This window comes from Erythrolamprus reginae, chromosome 5 (genome assembly GCF_031021105.1).
Source record: "Erythrolamprus reginae isolate rEryReg1 chromosome 5, rEryReg1.hap1, whole genome shotgun sequence".
Taxonomy (NCBI): Eukaryota; Metazoa; Chordata; class Lepidosauria; order Squamata; family Dipsadidae; genus Erythrolamprus; species Erythrolamprus reginae.
The window spans coordinates 89,572,814-89,596,063 of NC_091954.1; the positions used below are offsets into that span (position 1 = coordinate 89,572,814).

General features: G+C 38.5%; 1 protein-coding gene across 14 annotated transcripts in view; it reads right to left on the reverse strand.

Annotated features, from left to right (window-relative positions):
• Positions 1-9,022: 9,022 nt before the first annotated feature.
• The window catches only part of MINDY4B (MINDY family member 4B), a 46,397-nt gene continuing 32,169 nt past the window's right edge, over positions 9,023-23,250 (reverse strand). For 6 of the 14 annotated variants that reach the window (XM_070754112.1, XM_070754117.1, XM_070754108.1 and 3 more), the window contains 4 exons: positions 21,000-21,173; positions 18,648-18,828; positions 16,447-16,569; positions 11,865-12,491 (listed from right to left, as the gene is read on the reverse strand). In XM_070754112.1, the coding sequence (XP_070610213.1) occupies positions 12,391-12,491; positions 16,447-16,569; positions 18,648-18,828; positions 21,000-21,173 (579 nt within the window). In that variant the 3' untranslated portion in view covers positions 11,865-12,390. Of the gene's footprint in view, positions 10,575-11,864; positions 12,492-16,174; positions 16,570-18,647; positions 18,829-20,999; positions 21,174-23,250 lie in introns of those variants that run through there. The other 8 variants (XM_070754114.1, XM_070754110.1, XM_070754118.1 and 5 more) reach the window with 5 other exon arrangements.

The following is a 23,250-nucleotide window of genomic DNA, read 5'->3' on the forward strand; positions in this document are numbered from 1 at the left end:
CCCCTTACTGACCTCTTAGGAATCTGGATAGGTCAACCGTAGATAATCTAAGGGTAAATTGTTGGGGATTTGGGGATGACACTATGGAGTCCGGTAATGAGTTCCACGCTTCGACAACTCGGTTACTGAAATCATATTTTTTCCAGTCACGTTTGGAGCGGTTAATATTAAGTTTAAATCTGTTGTGTGCTCTTGTGTTGTTGTGGTTGAAGCTGAAGTAGTCGCCGACAGGCAGGACGTTGCAGCATATGATCTTGTGGGCAATACTAAGATCTTGTTTAAGGCGTCTTAGTTCTAGGCTTTCTAGGCTCAGGATTGAAAGTCTAGTCTCGTAGGGCATTCGCTGGCTGGGGAATTCTGGGAGTTGAAGTACAAATATCTTCAAGTTGCCAAGGTTGGGAAACACTGTTCTAGTCCAACCCCCTGCTTAGGGAGGAAGCCCTACACTACTTCAGACAAATGGTTATCCAACATCTTAAAAACTTCCAATGTTGGAGAATTCACAACTTCTGTAGGCAAGCTGTTCCACTGATTAATTGTTCTAGCTGTCAGGAAATTTCTTCTTAGTTCTAAGTTACTTCTCTCCTTGTTTAGTTTCCATCCATTGCTTCTTGTTCCACCTTCAGGTGCTTTGGTAAATAGTTTGACTCCCTGTTCTTTGTGGCAACCCCTGAGATATTTGAACACTGCTATCATGTCTCCCCTGGTCCTTCTTTTCATTAAATTAGACATACCCAGTTCCTGCAACTGTTCTTCATATGTTTTAGCCTCCAGTCCCCTGTTGCTCTTCTCTGTAGAGCAGTGTTTTTTAAATAGTGGGGTGGGCCCCCATGGGGGGCATGGAGTGATGGCAGGGGGGACATGACCCCGGGGAATGTGCTTTTTTTGCTGCAGAGATTAGGGACTTTTTTTGCACCAAATAATAGCACACAGCACAGAGTAGGAGATATGAAGTGCATATAACAAAACTTTAAGAGACACCGTGGAAAAATATTTAACAGGGATGAAAAGAAAGAAGGAGAGAGATGGAGATAATGAGATAAATGTAAGTCTCTTGAAAGCTAAGACGAGGAAATGTGATGAAACACATGCAGTGCTTGGCTTCACTGCAACTATGGTGGGAGATGAAGAAAGACTGGTATGTTGACTGTGACTAAAAATGTTAGCAGCGGACAGCATGAAGCCAAATAAATTAAGGCGTCATTTAAACACATTACACCCCAATCACTCTGATAAGCCACTTGAGGTTCTTTTCCAGCAAAAATGTGCTGAATATTTCAAATAATCATCACAGCAGAGAGTTGGGGTAGTGCAAAATATTTATTTCTTCCAGTGGGGGGGAGGCGTTACAGAAAATAATGGAGAAACACTGCTGTAGAGCAACATCCTTCCTTCCTTCCTTCCTTCCTTCCTTCCTTCCTTCCTTCCTTCCTTCCTTCCTTCCTTCTTCTTCTTCTTCTTCTTCTTCTTCTTCTTCTTCTTCTTCTTCTTCTTCCTATTATTATTATTATTATTAATATTAATATTATTTATTAGATTTGTATGCTGCCCTTCTCTGAAGACATAGTTTTAACACATTATGCCTGACATAACATCCCTAAGCACCTGCTGAAAGCTTTCTTGCCATGCTGATGTAACAGGATGATCTTATTTTGCTTCCCCAGAATCAAGACTGAGGTTAGATAAATTCAGCTCAGTCTGATTGTATTGGTCTTGGCACACATGGCAACATCTGTTTTCCATTAGAGGTATACGTATGTAGTCTTGAAACCACATGTCATCCCGAAACAGTCTTTTCTCGATTCCAGATCTATTTTAATCAGAGTGTCCAAGAAATCAACATGGTTTCCTGTTATCTTGAGAGGGGAAGCACAAATAATAAAATAGGTTTATTTTTGAATATAATATAATTAATTACAATAGTAAAATCTAATAAAATAAGCTCAGAGTAAGAGAGAAGAATGGGGGTGGAAAGAACCATTATCTTATAATAATAATAATATAAGTCAGCATTTCAAACTTTTCTGAATCTTTGACCCATTTATCACTTTTTTTGCTCAAAAAGCTAAACAGCTTTTCCTCTGTTTACTCCGCATATTTAAGCTATCAGGCTAAAAATTATTTTTATTTTAAAGATAAACAGTGATTTTTTAAAAAACTCTGATAGCTTTAAGATGGTTAATAGGCAATTTCCAAAAGTGATTAGAAAGTGAGTTTTCTGAACTTAGTGTCCTTTGAAAAAATTTGCTGTAGTTGTAAGTAAGATTACTATTCTTGGTTCTTTTGGCTCTCAAACCTGTATAATATTGCTGACTTGCTGTCTTCTTGTGATATCCAGAGCAACAAGTGGACAATCTCTCATTCACTTTCACCTGTTGCTTGGTCTTTGCTGTGTTTGTCAGCTCTGATTTAGTGAAGTTGTCTTCAGTTCACTGTATCTTCCCAAAAATGGGTTTATTAAAATGCATTATTTTTGTTATGTTCGTTTAAAAGAAATAAAGAGAAAATCACTGATTGGTTAAGACGTGGCTAGGTTTAGATTGCCGCCAAAAATAAACTGTTGGCAGAAAAAGTTCCCGCGTTAAGAAAAGGTATAAATAGGGCAACAGATTAGCCGTTGCCCTTGTTGGGAGTTGATTGTTGGAGAGATCTAGTCTATGTTATGTCTTCCGAAATAAATGTGTTAATCCAGAAGCAGTCTCCGGTGTAGTGATTTCACAATTTTACTTTAAGAAACTCCCCACACACACACATTTGCAAACTGGTTGCTAATCTTTCCAGCACACCAGAAAGTTGAAAGGTTTACTAACAGATGAAAAAACAACAACCTTGACCTGATCTGTGGGCATCGCCATCTTTTTTGGACTTTTTTGTTATTTTGTTATTGTTTTTAAGATTTTTCCTGTTCTGCTGCTTGTAAAAGGGCTCTCCCACCTGCCTCCGGGTTTAAACTGACCTTTATTCTTTTTCCCGAAGCACAGCTGATCAGCTCCACAGCTGTTTTGGGCTGATTCCAGCTACTAAGCATGAGCGGAAGCCAAATTGCATGAGGGAATGCCCGTGTGTTTGTTAGTGGAGCAGGCGTGCTTGTGCAAAACATCACCATGCGAACCAGTGGCGAAGGTAAGTGGAACCCACCCCTGACCTGATCACAAAATAATACCCTCCCCCAAATACAATTATGTGCAATTGAGATAAGTAGCAATAGTAAATGAGTTACATTTTCTACCAATAATAATGGTGTACAGGTCCACTAACTCTATCAACTTCCTGCATTTATGAAGGCTTCAACTCTTTGATAAAACACATATTGCTGATGAAAATGATTCCAGAGTTTATCTGTAGCACGGATTTAAACAGCTGTGTTTGAAACCACGAACTGTCTGGAAATATGGACTAGCAATGCACCCTGGATAGTGTAGCAGCTATGTATTTAGTATTTTTATTCGGCATGTGCTTAAAGACCTATATTTCTTTCAGCATTATCACCAGTGGCCCTGCTGGAAAGTACAATCCACATAGTTGGAGATATGCAATTTGTGGGAGGGTAGCATGAACAACATTAGCTCAAGCAGCTGTTCAACAAGGCAGGATTCCCATGTTAAGTCAGCGTTCCCAGTCAGCCGTGGAATTCTCTGAGCAGTTTGGGGCCAATCGATCTCAGCCCAATCTCCTTCCTCCTGGGATTGTTGTGATAAAATTAAGGAAGATTGTCCTTCTCCACCATTGTGCCTTTGAGCTGGCACAGAAAAGTAGAATGTAAGTGTCTTGAACAGATAAGTTATACCATAAGACAATTTCACTAAACTTGATTTCTAAGACTCTAATCAGGTATTATTGGACAAGGGCATTCAAATATACAAAAGATTGGGAAACAAACAAATAAATGGACAGCAAAATAGTCACTGGTGTCAAAAAACTTTCTAGGAAAAAAAAGCACATCTCCATAAAGAAGATGTAAAATAAAAAATAACCGTAGAAGCAATCTGCTTCCAGCCAAAAAAGAATACCACAAATTAAAGGGGCGGCATATAAATCCAATCAATCAATCAATCAATCAATCAATCAATACATACATACATACATACATACATATAAAACATACAAACATTCATAAATGTATATTCTGGAAGAAAATATCAGGCATATATAATAGCCCTTTAAACGTTATACTTGAACAACTATTCCCAGGAACCTCAGTATGTTTGGAAAAGAGAGTTATTTTTTAAAAGTACGGTATGTTAAAATGTCATATTCCCTCTTATTATTCAATTGATAATGATGTGTAATGTGCAATCAAATATTTCAAGATTTATTTTCAGTACAGTAGTCCCTCACCTATCGCTGGTGTTACGTTCCAGACTTGGCCGCGATAGGTGAAATCCGCGATGGGGAATTTATCGACTGATAGTACTTATTTAAGTATTTATATTGTAATTGTTTGGTAAGTTTTCATTGTTTTAAGTGTTTATAAAGCCTTCCCACACAGTATTTATTTTAGATACAGTATTTAAATACAGTATTTACAATTTTAGATATATTTTTTTTTGAAAAACCTGCCGATCGAGTTTGGCGGGCTGTTTAAATCTGCCGATCGACTTCCTCAGAAACCCGCGATGAAGTGAAGCCGCAGTAGGTGAAGCGCGGTATAGTGAGGGACTACTGTAATCAGAAACAGTGTAGAGCAGCATCCTTCTGAAAGAATGTTCTTATCACCCCATCAGCATAATCAACGCAAGTATCAGTAAGTCACCAAGAAATGTTACAAACAGAAGCTGGATTTCCAGATGACTTTGTTCTTCAGATACAAAATTCATTACATTTTTGTGAATGAGTTCAGTTGTTATTTTTTTTAGTCTGCAGTGCACAGTTCCACTGATCAAGATTTCTTGACTTCTTGTGATTATGTGATTCATCTGTGATTCTAGCTATGAGCCAGTTTTGTTGTTGTTAAATTTAGATGGTCTTTGACTTCATCAAATTTAATTGAAGTAGTCTTAAGGGACTACTTCACACTGGTACACTGCTTGTGAATTTAGCACGAATGGCAAAATAATAGATGAGCAGATCAGTAAACTGCTTCAGACTGAACTTTCATGCAGGAACACGATGGCATTATGCTGAACATCTGAAATATGGAGACACATCATCAAGACACCAGGTAGGTTTTCTTGGGTTCATTTTTTGCTTATATAATGCTGATTCGTTATCTAAGAAGTGGTGGCAAAAAACTCCCTCCATTTTTAATGTTGTGTCTACTGAAATAGGGTGAGGTTGGTAGGGTGCAAAATTTTCTTTTCACTTCTTGGATGGATGCAGCGAAGTGCTCTCTTGCAAATACTGTTGGAAGATGTGTTGATTGCTTAGTTGAAAGGACTATTTCCCAATTTCCAATGGTTTTCTACTTCTAGCTAGGAGATGTAGAGAATTGTGATTGAGCAATGGAAATGGCATGCTAGATAAGCAACCAGAGTGTGGAAAAGCTCCGATTCTTTCTGTATTGAGTATTTTCACACCATTTTCCTAAACATTGTATTCATTAGGCATAGATAAGAAGGATGGGCTAGATTCCACTATTGTATTTACTTGCTCCAAACAAAGTATGATTAAACTTAATGGGGTTTAAATCTGATTAGGCATGTATAAGAGATTACAGTATAAATTCTTCCTTCATAGTACATTCATAGTACATATTTATTTTTTGTTGCCAATGATAAAACAAAATCATCATACATAGAAACTAAACACCCAAGGACTATTCAAGCAATCAGCCCAATGAAACAAAGAACTGAGACTGTCCCTTGCACTCCCCATCATAATATATTCCCTGTAAAATATTGCCAGACAGTACAACAATAAAATCCATAATATGAACATTATAAATAGAAACATAGAAACATAGAAGACTGATGGCAGAAAAAGACCTCATGGTCCATCTAGTCTGCCCTTATACTATTTCCTGTATTTTATCTTATAATGGATATATGTTTATCCCAGGCATGTTTAAATTCAGTTACTGTGGATTTACCAACCACGTCTGCTGGAAGTTTGTTCCAAGGATCTACTACTTTCAGTAAAATAATATTTTCTCATGTTGTGTTTGATCTTTCCCCCAACTAACTTCAGATTGTGTCGCCTTGTTCTTGTGTTCACTTTCCTATTAAAAGTACTTCCCTCCTGGACCTTATTTAACCCTTTACCTTATTTAAATGTTTCGATCATGTCCCCCCTTTTCCTTCTGTCCTCCAGACTATACAGATTGAGTTCATTAAGTCTTTCCTGATACGTTTTATGCTTAAGACCTTCCACCATTCTTGTAGCCCGTCTTTGGACCCGTTCAATTTTTTCAATATCTTTTTGTAGGTGAGGTTTCCAGAACTGAACACAGTATTCCAAATGTGGTCTCACCAGCATTCTATATAGCGGGATCATAATCTCCCTCTTCCTGCTTGTTATACCTCTAGCTATGCAGCCAAGCATCCTACTTGCTTTCCCTACCGCCTGACTGCACTGTTCACCCATTTTGAGACTGTCAGAAATCACTACCCCTAAATCCTTTTCTTTTGAAGTATTTGCTAACACAGAACTGCACACCGCTAGTATGCCACAAGGGTCTGTTCTGGGTCCTATTCTTTTTAATATGTTTGTGAGTGACATAGGGGAAGGTTTGGTAGGGAAGGTTTGCCTATTTGCCGATGACTCTAAAGTGTGCAATAGGGTTGATATTCCTGGAGGAATTAGCAATTAGCACATCACATTGAATCCAAACTAGGAGACCACATGTGCTTTGGTTATTCAAGAGTAGCATGAAATATGAAGGCAGAGTTCTGGCTTCAGTTGGTGAAAAAAAGTGAAGAGAAAGGGGCATTAGCATGAGGAAAATAAAGCAAGCCTCTTTTCTCCTGCATTTGCACATTATCCTAATCTTGGCTACCAAAGTCACCGATCACTCATTAGGGGGTTGCATGTATACCGGCACAGTCAATGAATCAAATGAAAATAGTTGTAACATGAACTGAATTTAAATATGAAACCGGCCACCAGGTTTTGTTCCTGTGTATGAACTATAATGGTGGTGGGAATACTGGTAAGTGGGATTCATATCCATACATTAAAAAAATATTGATATGGATATTTCATGTCTCTGGTAGAATCAAATATTGTTATATTGGTTTTGTTTGTGGAGGGTTTTGGGACTGAAAGGGAGTGCAATTTCCCTCATGGAGCAATGACCTAAGTGCCAGAGCTCACTGTAACGACATTGCCAAAAAAGCACTAAGAGTTACAAACCTAATCTTATGTAGCTGCTTCTCCAGAAACACTGAACTGTTAACCAGAACATACAAAACATTCATCAGACTTATAATTGAATACAGCTCACCTGTATGGAACCCACATTGCATAACTGACATTGACACAATTGAGAGAGTCCAGAAATACTTCACAAGAAAAGTCCTTCACTCCTCCTTTAGAAACAAACTACCTTACTCCTCCAGACTTCAAACACTACAGTTAGACAATTTACAACTACGTTGCCTCTGAACTGATTTAACTGTTGTTCATAAAATCATACACCATAATGTCCTTCCTGTTAGTGACTACCTCACCTTCAACAAAAACAACACAAGAGCACGTTATAGATACAGACTAAATGTAAATCTCTCCAAGCTTAACTGCAGAAAATATGACTTCAGCAACAGAGTGATCAATGCCTGGAACTCACTATCTGACTCTGTTGTTTCTTCTCCTAACCCCAAAATCTTCAAACTTAAATTATCTAATATTGACCTCTCCCCTTTTTCTAAGAGGTCTGTAAGGGGCAAATATATGTTTCTGATCTTTAAACACTAGACAGGGAAGGTTGTGATTCAGATTGTGATTTAGCATGGACCTCATTGGACAATATTCCCCTTTGTCCAATGAGGTCCATGCTAAATCACAATATGAAATAAACACCTTCCCTCTCTAGTGTTTAAAGATCAGAAACATTTTTCTCCAGTCAGTCTCCAGTTCATCTGGGGGCACTAAGCAGGAACAGTTTAAGAATTGCCTAATATCTTCAAAGCCCATTTTATAATTCTGGAAATGAGGCAGCACAATTGTATGATCATCAACTCATCTTAAACTATCTTACTTTCTGGAGACATTTAATAATTTTGTCTTCTGTCATGTCTGAATATATTTTGATTTGCTTGCTCAGGTTACTCCAACCTTTCTCCAGAAGTGGAATATTCTCCACAATATATTCTTTGGGCAAGGGTATTGATCTGAATGACTGAAAAGACTAGACAAGCTGGAAATAGCTACTACTGTATATTTTATGGGTATGCATGTACTGTACGTGTTTGAACATTTCAATGCATTTTGAAGGTTAGAAATGTTTTCCCTTAGTTATAATGATTAGCATTTTACCGTGATGTACCAAACAGGATTCCAGACATTGTAATCAGTAGAAAGTCACAAAGAAAGTAATAATTGTCGAAAACAGTCAAAATAATTTGAAAAATGAACTTAATTACTCCATATTACGTACTAAATACTTATAACTAAATAGCTTTTAAATGGTTCCTCCATTTATGTATAGAAGAACCATTTCGAAGCTATTTAGTTATAATGGTAGATGCAACTGTAATTGAGAAATCAGGGTTATCATGGCTGAAAATTGTATCTTATTGCATTGGAAGCAGATTCCATAGCATCTATTTACTGCAATGGATTTGTACTACACTTTAGGGACATATGCCCTACGTGTATCTGCCAATGACGTGTGATATTCTGGTGAGAACTGCTGCATTTTCCTTCTTGTTTTTGGCACTGTCAAGTTGTAGAGCGTCAATTGGCCATTACCACAACTTTCTCGTATGTTGCTGTAATCCGTAGGGTCGCATAAAAAAGAGAAACCATTTTTATCACACACTCTTATCACAGGTTTTTACGTTTGAAGTTGTGTGTTTCATTCTCTCTGCCAGAGAGAGTTATTTACAAGAAACAGTCTATGGAATATTTTGTTACACTATTTCTTTTCTTTTCTTTCCTTTTCTTTCTTTTGGGTGATTTAAAATATGTTATCATGCCAAACTTCAAATATTACATCAGAATCAGAAGTTCCTGGCTAATGCACAATACATTGTTGCAAGCTAGAAATTGCTATCAGAATTGTAACAGCTCATTTCCCACACCAATAAGATTATCATCCTTAGTGTGGTGTTTTGTTCCTGTGAATATTTATCATATCATATTTCTGAAAACCTCAAGGTGATCTTTCTATATGTGGGTGATACTTTCTTGGTTGTACAAGTAAAGAATTATAGCATAATCTTGACAGAATAAGAAAATGATGTGCTGCTATTATCTTACATTTCTGCCACATAGCTCACTTATAACTGACAAATTTGGCATCAATGGTGAAAAAAGTAAGGATCTACATTTAGGCAAGAAAAACAAAATGCACAGGTACAGTATATGTGGTAGAAACATAGAAGACTGACGGCAGAAAAAGACCTCATGATCCATCTAGTTTGTCCTTATACTATTTCCTGTATTTTATCTTAGGATGGATATATGTTTATCCCAGGTATGTTTAAATTCAGTTACTGTTGACTTACCAACCATGTCTGCTGGAAGTTTGCTCTAAGGATCTACTACTCTTTCAGTAAAATAATATTTTCTCATTTTGCTTTTGATCTTTCCCCCAACTAACTTCAGATTGTGTCCCCTTGTTCTTGTGTTCACTTTCCTATTAAAAACACTTCCCTCCTGAACCTTATTTAACCCTTTAACATATTTAAATGTTTTGATCATGTCCCCCCTTTTCCTTCTGTCCTCCAGACTATACAGATTAAGTTCATTAAGTCTTTCCTGATACGTTTTATGCTTAAGACCTTCCACCATTCTTGTAGCCCATCTTTGGACCCGTTCAATTTTGTCAATATCTTTTTGTAGGTGAGGTCTCCAGAACTGAACACAGTATTCCAAATGTGGTCTCACCAGCACTCTATATAGCGGGATCACAATCTCCCTCTTCCTGCTTGTTATACCTCTAGCTATGCAGCCAAGCATCCTACTTGCTTTCCCTACCGCCCGACCATACTGCTCATCCATTTTGATAAATAATTTTTTTAAAAAATACATACATACATACACACACACAAGTTATGTGTCCACAAAAGGACATATATGTGTGTTACACATCCACCCAAACAAACACAAATTTGAGCTTACACATACTTTTCAATAATGATACTTGGAGCATTGAATATGATGATAGCTCATTTCCGGAATGTCTTATCCAGCAACTGCCTGCACCAGTGTTAGCATAACACCAATGTAAATCTTTAGTTATCCATTATAAAAGAAGAGATCAACTTCAGATGTTCTGAGCATTTTGCAGAACAGAAAGATTTTAAAATATACATAACAGCTTGTCATTATTAGGAAACCTCAAGATAACAAATAGAAAAGAAGATGGTTTTTGTAATTCATTATATTCCCAGATATAGCATCCCCTGATGGAAAAGCAATAACTTGCCAAAATGTGCATCTGCTTCTGTTTATTTTTTCTTTCTCCTCTGGACCTTGGAAACAAAGAATGCATTTTAGAATACCACCTGGAAGTTTACACGTAGGCAAAAAATAACGGACAATTGCAAAACAATTTTAGAATAGTATCTAGGGATACATTTAAAGACAAAAAATAATAATGTTGGCCAACTGCAACTCTGTAAAGTATATGTAAAAAGTTTGCTTGAAAAAGTAAATTATAGTACAGGAACACATACATTTCTTACAACTGTATCATATAATGCAAAATTCCACTTTATAATGAGTAATACTTTAATGCATATTTTGAAAGATGGGATGAATATATGCATTTTGCTATCTGATATTTTGACCCCATTCCAAATGACCATAGTAACAGTCTTGTTCTTTATTGAGCAAACTTGAGAATAATGCAATAGAGCACACTTAGAAAATTACAGGTCAGTTGAAGATTACAAAGTAGGTAAGGAAGATCCCTTTGATTAAAACACTAGAAAAGTGCTGCTGGGCTTGTTGAGTTTGATGCTCTTCAGTTGTTATGGACTTAACTTTCTCAGAATTTCTAAGCAGGAAAACCAAAGGCCCATGAAATTGCAGGGACAAGAAACTTAGCCTATTGAATAAATCTTACAATACAGGAATTCTTCAAGTGATTTCTCATGGTGGAAAAAATCTGTCAGTCCTCTTCCCTGCCTAAAGGGCAATAGATTCCTAAGTCAATACAGATCTTAGAATATTTCCATTCATGAATTAAATTTTTTTTAAAGGTTCCCTTGATTTATGACTATATGGTCTGTGCTGCAAAAATCCAAATGAGCACAGGATTACAGCAAAGACTAAGAATTGTGTGCTGGTGCACTGGTTGGACTCAGTAATGGGCAGCCAAATTTTTTACTGCCACATTGTGGGTGTGGCTTATTTTGTGGGTGTGGCTTGATGGTCATGTGACTGGGTAGGAGTGGTTTGTCGGCCATGTGATCACGTGAGAGAGGCTTGAATGCTCATCATCGTTCAAATGAACTGTTAAGTCCTTACAACCTCATCATTGTCGCTCTCTGGTGTGACAATTTGCTTAATGTTTCCTACGCTCTCCTTCCTGGGTCACCCCATGCCTCAAGCTGGATAGCTAGGTGAATGGGTGCTGATCAGCTGTTGAGAAAAGAGGGGTGAGGAAATGGGCCCCCTGCAAGACCTGCCAGTGCTGGTCTCCCTGCTGCTGCTCCGAGTCTTCGGAGAGGGGCGGCATACAAATCTAATAAATTATTATTATTATTATTATTATTATTATTATTATTATTATTATTTCCGAGGAAGAGGAGGAGGATGGAAGGGGAGGATGGTCAGCTGGAGCTGGGCACACAGCTTCATTTTCACCGGTGGAACTGCGTTCCACCCCATCTAGCCTGCTGCCCACCCCTGGTTGGCCTGCAGTATTACAGTATTCAGCTCACAGCCAGGACTTCAATTGTCACTGGCTCAAGGTTGACTCAATGTCCGTCCTTCTGAGGTCGGTAAAATGAGGAAACAGATTTTTTGGGGCGTCAATATGCCAATTCTGTAAACCCCTTAGAGAGGGGCTGTCAAACTCCCAACCCACATCATGCACTGGCCACAATCTTGCCTGGTTTAGCAAAGGGCAAAAAAAAATCTGATATGTCATGTGACACTGCCGTGGTGACATGATGACAGCCCTGCCTTAGAGAGTGCTATAAACCACTATGAAGCAGTATATAAATCTAAGTGCTATTCCTTTTACTATTTAGTGGTTCTTTGGATTTTCCCCAGGATAGTTCTGTACAATAAAAGTGGATAAAATACTCGCAGTATCAATTTTGCTTTGCTTTGAGAGTTCTACAGCAGAATATTGTAAAACCGGCTCATCGGGTGTTGAAGGCTGAAATGCGAGTCATGCAAATGGGTCATGCAACAAGATCTCCGACACACAAACAAGTCTGCAAAAGAATGGAGAAGAGTACATTAAATGTTTTAGACTGGCCAGAGAGCTAAACACCAAACTGTAGAAAGGTTATCAAAGACCTGGAACAAGGATTTCCATTCTCAAGTTGTACTATATTGAAGCAGTTGAAGTGGGAGTGAGCTGAATTTTCTATCCAGTAAAGAGAAATTGACTGCAACTAAGAGAAACAACTAGTTTCTGAATTAAAGGGGTCCAGCTGGGTGCTTCTTTAAGTAATAACATGAAACAAGAATGAGGCTTGAGCTTATTTGTTCAGTTATATTGTTTATATGTCTACAGGATATCACATAACCCTTACATCAGGTAACATTTGGAAATAAATTATAAGCCAACATTCAAAAAATCCAAAATGGTGTCAGACCTATGTAAGTATAGTGCAGTGTTTCCCAACCTTGGCAACTTGAAGATATCTGGACTTCAACTCCCAGAATTCCCCAGCCAGCATTTGCTGGCTGGGGAATTCTGGGAGTTGAAGTCCAGATATCTTCAAGTTGCCAAGGTTGGGAAACACTGATATAGTGCAATCCAACAGTAACAGCACACTTTCGTATCCCAAGTATGGATGAAGACGAGATGCTAAGGCATCTGAATTATTTTTAGCGGACAAACATACACTGAATTGGCCAGCTGTTTATTGTCAGATAAATAGGAAGATAGCTCATTTCTCTTGATTTCACCAATGGTTGGAAACAGGTTGTTATTTAAAGGAGGAACTAAGATGTGGAATCTAGCAGTATTTTACTTTTATTCCCCCAAAATGTTGAAAAGATCCAATTCAGTTGAATACTATTCTGTATTTAATAAGTATGCCATTTTAATGTCTGGTGGATTTCTATTTATCTGTCCAAAAGTGATAATTCCCCCCCCCCCTTTTTCAAACTAAGTTTGCATAATGAAGACCTTTGGAAACTCAAAAGCTTTAGCTAAAAGCTTTTTAGCTAAAAACTAAAGCTTTTGAGTTTCCAAAAGTCTTCATTATGCAAAGATAATTTAAGAGGGAAAAAACCTCTGTGTCATTTTGCAATTTTGGATGGAAAAATAGAGATATAACATTTCAATGTTTTCTTTGCCCTAAGAAAGGCATTGCTTATCAGGCCTATGAACTACATGAAAACCTACTATTGATTTTAAATATAAAAAAGTTGGAAAGATGGAAAACATTGAGGTGGAGAAAACAGAAGAGTCCAAAATCTATCAATTTTGAATACTCATTAATATATTGAGAGAATTGTAGATGTGCTAAAAAATTGTTAGCCTTACGCAAATTGGTGTCTCCAGATGTGTTGGTTGTCTTTTCAAACAAACATATTCTCTGTAGATGAAGGATTCTGAGATTTAAAATCTAACACATCTTGAAGGCACTAGGGTGACAAGATTACTCAACTACTCACTAGGGATTACTCATCTTTTTATCAGAATCCCACCAGCAAGACTATTATTAATTAATTTTAACTTGTTATACAATATGATACAAGATTTTTTTCACAATGCTTTTGGATGGTTCATGACTAGTTGGTGCACAAAGTTCATACTTTGCAACAGTGATGTTGCAATGAATGTCATTGACTCAAAGGGTTCCTATGTAGTTCTGAGTGCCATCTTCTGGATTATATCAGAACTGAGAATATTCTCAGTCTAATAGCCTTGTTCTCACTGCCACCACAGATTTTTTTGTTTGATATGAGTGAGAAAGGAGGAATATTAACAAATAGTAGGGGCATGCAAGCTGTAGATTCATTTTTCTGAGTTTTGCACACTCTTTTTCTTTCTGATTCTTAAGAATAAATTATATGTTCAATACGCTGAACATTTTATGGTTATTGAATTATGTTTATTTTCAAAGCTTTTAATATTATATTTTAAAGCTTCCAATAACGCTAATTTACCTAATATAATCTTACCATTGTGGATTGCAAGTAATTCATTTTTATATTGTTTCTGTTATTCCATGCTGGTTTCTCCTATTTGAAATCAGTATACTGAAACATTGAAATTGCTTATGGAAAAATATTTCAGTTTAACACAATTGTTTGGCTTCTTTAAATTATTTGATGCAGAATTCCTCTATGAAAATACAAACTGACTGAAACACACAAATACATTCTTGTGAATTTACTTTCTTTCAAATTTACTCTCTTTCAAAAGCTTTTTATTTTAATATATATTAATACCTTTGTTTACTCTTAGTTTGCTGTTTTTGCTACTGATTTGCTATAAATGTTGTTATTGTCACTATTTTTGCAGAAAAAAAATCTTAATATGTTTATCCTTTTATCCAATAACCTATCTAGAGTGTCTCTCAACTTTAATATTTCCTTGTTAAAAAGGTATGATTCCAAATTCCCATTTCCCATATTAATCCTGTTGATTACATTCTTACCCTTAATTTTACCACTTCTAAAGATACCTTTGATCTAAACCAACTTTTATTTTAGTAACAAATTCATGTGTCCACCCATCTATTAATGGAAGCATGAATGCTTAACATAGATAATAATATAAGGATCAGTTATTTTGAGAAAAAAGACTAAAACAAAGTCAAGGCCCCATTGAAATCTCAGCACAAATTGAAAAATTGTCTAAGAATAAATTAAGGACTTCTAGACCATGGTTTCCTAGTTCTACCAATAACAAACACTACAAATATTTTGTTTTGTTTTTATCTTTAATTATTTTAGAGGTACAAAAAAAAGTCAAGCTAGAAACAGTGGTGAAAAACACAAAAGTTATAGGTAGAACCCAGCTTCTTTCTAAATCCTAATTTTGAGAAAAGGCAATTGGAGAATAAAAGCATAGTCAAAGCCTGTTAGACTCAAAGCCCTCAAGGATATTATATTGGGCAACTTTATTCATTTGCTTGAAAAACAGCATGTAAAATAATAATTTGTTAAAAAGATAAGTATCACTTTTCAAAATCGGAGTGAGGGTGGAGAATATCTTAGTTATTTGACTTAATTCTGCCATTTCTCCAAATTATAATTGATATTATCTCTATTTAGGTCTTTACTAACCAAGAGCAATCTTGACATGATGCCTAAACAAAATCTGGGTTAATGTTGTTCCCATGATATAATATGTGTGCGGTGTGCCTTTCACATTACTGGTTGATGCTGAGATAGCATTAATTTGAAGAAAATAAATTCTGCTTATACTGAACTTCTGAACACATAACTGGATAATCAGTGAGATATCAATAAGCTGCAGTTCAAGTATGGGCCCATTGAGCATGTTGATTAGGTCTGGTTGGACTTGTCATTCAACCAAACTGAGATTCATACATTGACTACTATTTTTATTAATGATGTTTTCTATCCCATAAGTAAACCTTCAAAATAGAAGTAGGTTTTGTGCCTGACGCTACAGAAAATTACAAATATTATTATTATTATTATTATTATTATTATTATTATTATTATTATTATTATTCATGAGGGATAATACTATTTCCATGATTTTAACCATTCTCTCTATTCAAGAAGCTAATGTCCATTTTCAGTTACCTCATATCAATTATATTTCAATTACAGGTAATCTTTGTTTAGCAACCATTTGCAGTTGCCATGATAATTAAGAACTAACTTTACAACCAATCGCTGATCCTAATTGTGATCGCTAAATTAGGACTGTACAGACAAATATTCATCTTGCTACCATCCATTGTTTGTTTATTTGTTTATTTATTTATATTTATACTAATCAATACATCAAATACATCAATACATTGAGATACCCAGAGTTCTGCTGGAGTTGGGAAGCATATAAATATAATTAATTAATTAGTTAGTTAATTCACAATAGCAGCTTTTAAAATTAGCAATATGCTGTGTTCCTTCTTCTCACTTTCATTTCAAGGTTCATGTGGGCAGCACCTTTAAGGAAGACCATCTCCTCCAGTCACTATTAGGAGGATTAGAAGAAAGGAGTTGTACCATTCCAGCTAATGGCGGCTCCTTCCCATTTAGTTCGAATAGCCATTTCCAGAGATGGCACTCTTTTGTTGGGATCCCTGTCATCCACACAATGGTTTTCTTCCCAGTGATGAGAATGTGTATCTGAGAAGAGAACAGCAAACATGCATTTACTCTGTTTCAGGCAAAACAGATCTTGAGTTCATTTTAGCATTAATTCAGGTATGCCCATGTTACACCAACACTCCGCAGTCTGCAGTTTCCGGTCACAATTCAAAGTTTTGGTTATGACCTATAAAGCCCTTCATGGCATCGGAACAGAATACCTCCGGAACCGCCTTCTGCCGCACGAATCCCAACGACCGGTTAGGTCCCACAGAGTTGGCCTTCTCCGGGTCCCGTCGACTAAACAATGTCGTTTGGCGGGACCCAGGAGAAGAGCCTTCTCTGTGGCGGCCCCGACCCTTTGGAACCAGCTCCCCACGGAGATTAGAACTGCCCCCACCCTCCTTGCCTTTTGTAAAGCTCTTAAGACCCATCTCTGCTGTCAGGCATGGGGGAACTGAGACATCTCCCCCGGGCCTATACAGTTTATATATGGTATGTTTGTGTGTATGTTTGCTTTTAATAATGGGGTTTTAGCGTTTTTTAAATTATTAGATTTGTTCTTACATTGTTCTTGTTATTGTTGTGAGCCGCCCCGAATCTGCAGAGAGGGGCGGCATACAAATGTAATAAATGAATGAATGAATGAATGAATGAATGAATGAATGAATAAATAAATAAATAAATAAATATAGTCATATATTGAAATTAGAAATTCAGATAAGCCTCAGTCACTTTTTGAAATGTTTCTTAGAATAAAGCTCACAAAATGTAACGGTATACTTCCAGAGTAAGTGAAATGGAAGACATTAGAAGACGGATATCAATTAAATGTTAGGAAAAAAATCATATCCCCAGCAGTGAAACCAATTATGCAAAGATATACAGTGGTACTTCTACCTACAAACGTCTCTACTTATGAAATTTTCTAGATAAGAACCAGGTGTTCAAGATTTTTTTGCCTCTTCTCAAGAACCATTTTTCACTTACAAACCCGAGCCTCCGAAACTGTAACCGGAAAAGGCAGGGAAAAGCCTCCATGGGGCCTCTCTAGGAATCTCCTGGGAGGAAACAGGGCCGGAAAAGACAGAGAGAAACTTCTGTAGGGCCTCTCTAGGAATCTCCTGGAAGGAAACAGGATTGGAAAAGGTGGGGAGAAGCCTCAGTGGGGCTTTTCTAGGAATCTCCTGGGAGGAAACAGGACCTCCACCCTCCCCTGTGGTTTCCCCAATCACATTATTTGCTTTTACGTTGATTCCTTTGGGAAAAATTGCTTTTTATTACAAACTTTTCTACTTCAGAACTTGGTCACGGAACAAATTAAGTTCGTAAGTAGATGTACCACTGTACTGGGTTCCCTTCATGGGAGATATACAAATAAAGGCTTGGTAGGAAAAAGAGGCTTTAATTTGCATTATTGCACTGATCAGGGAGTTGGAGTTAATAGCTTAAATGACCTCTTCCAAGTCTATGAATCACAGAATATTTCGAAATATGAAAATGCAATTGTGCATTTATCATTCTACTTCATTAGATTGTTGGAATTTCTTCACACATTTCCATTTATTAGGCCATTAATTTCAGTGATCTCTCCCCCTGATGACATATATGGTCTCTAGGTAAGTATTTTAATGGCTTATAAGCTTGAAACAATTGGAATATTTCCCTTACCTTTATTGGCAATGCTTTTGGAATTTAATAATAATAATAATAATAATAATAATAATAATAATAATAACAACAACAACAACAACAACAACAACAACAACAAAGTTGGAAGGGACCTTGGAGGTCTTCTAGTCCAACTCCTTGCTTGGGTAGGAGACCCAATGCTATTTTCCCCAGAAACTATTTCTTTCAAATTTTAAGGTGTTAGATTGTTTATTTTAATTGGTTTATAGTTTGGTTGATTTTCTAATAATTTTTAGGAATACTTTTTAATCTGGGGTTCTTCACTTTACAGTTAAAAATTAAAAGAGGCATTTAAATCAATATCACTTTTAAAATGTGATTTACAATGATCCGAAAAGACAGGAAAATAGATTTAAGCATTACTTGTGGGTAAAAAGTAATAAGCATCTTCCTTTAATACTTTTCAAAGGAATATAAATGCCTACCTATTGTTAGATGAACAGTTTTCTTTTGGGAGGGCTTTCCTTTATAAAAATATAAATCAAAAAGATGTTCCATTTTCCAATCAGACAATAACAACCTGTTTAAGCTGAAGAGAATGCTGTATGTTTGATTTATGTTGCATAGCCATATTGGCAATTTTGGTGTCTTCAACATGCTTCCAACCTGTAGTATAAAAGTTGTAGTTATGCATCAAGTGAAATAAAATGCATTTGCATGGGGTATTTTTTAGAATTACATATTTCTAAATTTAAAATGCAAACACTTCAATCTAAAAGGGTTAAACTGGCATAAAAGTAAAATAAAATTCATTGTCTGTGAAAAGTGGTGATAGTTCTTTATATCAACCATCCTGAGAACAATTCTGGATTCTTCTGAGGGATGTTTAATTAGCCATGTGTAGGAAGCTATCATTCCCTAAGATCTTTAAGTCTTCTAAAATTCTTTAAAGTGGACTGTGAAAGTTATGGCAGTCCAAAAAATAGCTTGAATCATCCAGTGTAGCTGAATGATGAAAGAGAAAAATACATGAATTATAAAATTATCTTCCATGAGTTGTGGCAACATCACCAACCTAACATATACTAAGCAGAGATTTATACAAATACATGAAATATGACTTCTGGAAGATTATGGTAAATTTAAGAGAGTTCTGCTGCTAAAGTGGAGCCAATTACTGGAGTAAAGACCAATGAACAGGTGAGCAGATTGCTTACTTGGAATCTCTCCAGATAAAGACAGGATGTGCCTTCAACTCATGATCACATGATCACAGTTTAGGTGTTTAGCAACCTGTTCAAACTTACAGATGGTTTCCAAGTGTCTCATGATCATGTGATCGCCATTTGCAATTTGCCAGATTCCCCAGAAAGTCAGTGGGGAAACCAGCAGGGAAGGTTGCAAATTGTTGCTGCCTGCCGAAAGGAATCCCTCTCGCCTCTGAGGTTTGACTCAGAAAACTCCTTGCTGAAGGATTTATTTATTTATTAGAGTTGAAAAGGGACCTTGCAGGTCATCCAAGTCCAACCTCCTGCTCAAGCAGGAAACTACACCACCCCAGCCAGATGGAAGTCCAATTTACTTTTGAATGTGTCGGGGCATTCACAACCTCCTTGAATGGGGCATTCACAACCTCCACTGGCAGGCCATTCCACTGGTTGATCGCTCTTACCATCGGAATAAGTTCTTCCTTATTTCGAGGTTGAATCTCTCTTTTCCATCCATTGCTCCTGGTCTGGCCCTCTGGTACCCTGGAAAATAGTGTGACCCTCTCTTCTCGGTGTCAACCCCTCAAATATCTGTCTACTGCAATCATGTCGTCTCTGGGTCTCCTTTTTGCTAAACTATCCATGCGCCGTTCCAGCAATCTCTCTTCATATGTTTTGGTTTCCAGTCCCCTTGTCATTCTGGTTGCTCTTTTCTGTATTTTCTCTAGAGTTTCAATGCCCTTTTTTTAGTGGGGTGACCACAATTTCAGCTTCCAAGTCTGTTTGGATTTGGCAGGAGCACTTTCAGCCAGCCACATGAGCGAAGGAACCTTCTGTTGAAGGGTTTCAGTTCCTGGTTTGGCCTTTGTCAGGGAGCTCTTTCAGCCAGCTTCCAGTGATGAGAAGGAGCTGAAATCTAAACAGGATTTTCAGCCCATGAGTGGAGAGGTAATGCAGTAGAGGTGCAGGGTGCTTAAGAGGGACGGAGAGACCATTTGGGGCCTGATGTAGGATGTATATGTGTGTCTTCTCTCAGAGGCTGAAAATCTTGCACACATAATCCAGTATTACCAGCGATGGGCTGTGAGCCGGAATGCTAAATTGCGCTCCCCACCGCGGCTCATAAGTTGTTGTGGGACCAGCACAATTTTGCTGCTGCACCTCTGAAGGTAGCAAAATTGTGCATGGAGCCGCAGGTAAAACCTCACTGAAACACAGGTGCAATTTTGCTACCACCACAGGTGCAGCAGCAAAATCGTGCTGGTCCCGCAAGAACTTACGAGCCGCGGCAGTGAGCGCAATTTAGCGTCCCGGCTCATAGCCCATCGCTGAGTATTACTATCAGTTACTGGCAGAAGAGATTACAGGACTTACATCTGCTTATGAGCTTCTTGTTAACACCTGCTTGGCCCCTGTCAGAACAAAAGGCTAAACTAGATCAATCTTTTATTTCACCAAGAAAGATGATTTTTATATTTTTCTATAAGCTGGCTATTGTTTCTCATTGTTCTAACTCTTTTTGGCCCATGATGTCTCAATGCTATTTTAAGACCTTCTTTTGAGGTCTGGCTAATCAAGGGAGCAAAACTTCTTCTAATACTTGTCAGCAGAATGCTTTGCCCCCCATACCAGCAGAGTTCTGTTCTGTTCTACTTCTTCCTTGCTCCATCGTAAGTAGCCAACATCACTGCGGGAGAGAATTCCATACAGTACTTTTTGCACACCGCCTTCCGTGTCAAGCTTTTGGCATCCATTGAACACATGTGGACTTGCCCTGCCAGTTAAAATGATATTCAGAAGTGCCTAAAGGGAGAAAGGACCAATGTTACACTTCTAGGTAGTATTAAGAATCAGGACACCTGACTATAAAGACAAGAACTCAGTAAATTGCTGCTCAGTTGCCTGGGGTCTGCTAGGCAAACCACCCTGCCTCTGAAGGTGCCAGCTGTAGCTGCTAGCAAGACATCAGGAAATATTTTATTTATTTGTTACTTATTTATTAGATTTTTATGCTGGCCTTCTCCTGAGACTCAGGGCAGCTTACAACAGGACAAATACAACATGTGAGAAATCTAACTTTTAAAATACTAAAAACATCAAATCCAAAAACATGTAAAAGCTATCACATTCTAAACTCCCTGATTCATTTAAAAATCAATCATTTGCACTTCATACTAACATACTTCTATCAATTAAACCAATGACCCCAGACCTGTTGGTAAAGGTGTGTTTTTAAGGCTGTATGAAAGGCTGGGAGGGTGGGGGAAGTACAAATCTCCGGAGGAGCTGATTAGAGGGGGCTGGGGCTGCCACAGAGAAGGCTCTTCCCCTAAGCCCCACCAGATTTATTTATTCATTCATTCATTAATTCATTCATTTATTAGATTTGTATGCCGTCCCTCTCCGGAGACTCACAATGACAAAATACAGTACAAATATAATGACTAAAAACAGCTTAAAACCCATTAATATAAAAACAATCATACATCCCAAACAAACCATACGTAAAATGGAACGGCCCGGGGGAATCAATTCCCCCATGCCTGACGGCTGAGGTGGGTTTTAAGGAGTTTGCGAAAGGCGAGGAGGGTGGGGGCAGTCCTGATTTCCGGGTGGAGTTGATTCCAGAGGGTCGAGGCCGCCACAGAGAAGGCTCTCCCCCTGGGGCCTGCCAGACGACATTGTTTCGTCGATGGGACCCGGAGAAGGCCAACTCTGTGGGACCTAATCGGTCACTGGGATTAGTGCGGCAGAAGGCGGTCCCGGACATAGCATTGCCTGGCTGACAGGACCTGGAGAAGGCAGTCTGGATTCAGGCCTGGCTACAGCACGGAAACTGCTTTGGTCGCGTTGATGGATGATCTCTGGCGGGCCCGGGACAGGGGCTTGTCCTCTGTCCTGGTGCTCCTTGACCTCTCAGCGGCTTTCGATACCATCGACCATGGTATCCTTCTGCGCCGGCTGGAGGGGTTGGGAGTGGGAGGCACTGTCCTTCAGTGGTTCTCCTCCTACCTCTCCGGTCGGTCGCAGTCGGTGTTAGTGGGGGGTCAGAGGTCGACCCCGAGGTTTCTCCCTTGTGGGGTGCCTCAGAGGTCGGTCCTCTCCCCCCTGCTATTTAATATCTACATGAAACCGCTGGGTGAGATCATCCAAGGACATGGGGTGAGGTATCATCAATATGCCGATGATACCTAGTTATACATCTCCACCCCATGTCCAGTCAACGAAGCAGTGGAAGTGATGTGCCGGTGCCTGGAGGCTGTTGGGGCCTGGATGGGTGTCAACAAACTCAAACTCAACCCAGACAAGACGGAGTGGCTGTGGGTCTTGCCTCCCAAGGACAATTCCATCTGTCCATCCATTACCCTGGGGGGAGAATTGTTGACCCCCTCAGAGAGGGTTCGCAACTTGGGCGTCCTCCTCGATCCACAGCTCACATTAGAAAAACACCTTTCAGCTGTGGCGAGGGGGGCGTTTGCCCAGGTTCGCCTGGTGCACCAGTTGCGGCCCTATTTGGACCGGGAGTCATTGCTCACAGTCACTCATGCCCTCATCACCTCGAGGCTTGACTACTGTAACGCTCTCTACATGGGGCTACCTTTGAAAAGTGTTCGGAAACTTCCGATCGTGCAGAATGCAGCTGCGAGAGCAATTATGGGCTTCTCCAAGTATGCCCATATCACTCCAACACTCCACAGTCTGCATTGGTTGCCGATCAGTTTCCGGTCACAATTCAAAGTGTTGGTTATGACCTATAAAGCCCTTCATGGCACCAGACCAGAATATCTTCGGGACCGCCTCCTGCCGCACGAATCCCAGCGACCGGTTAGGTCCCACAGAGTTGGCCTTCTCCGGGTCCCGTCGACTAAACAATGTTGTC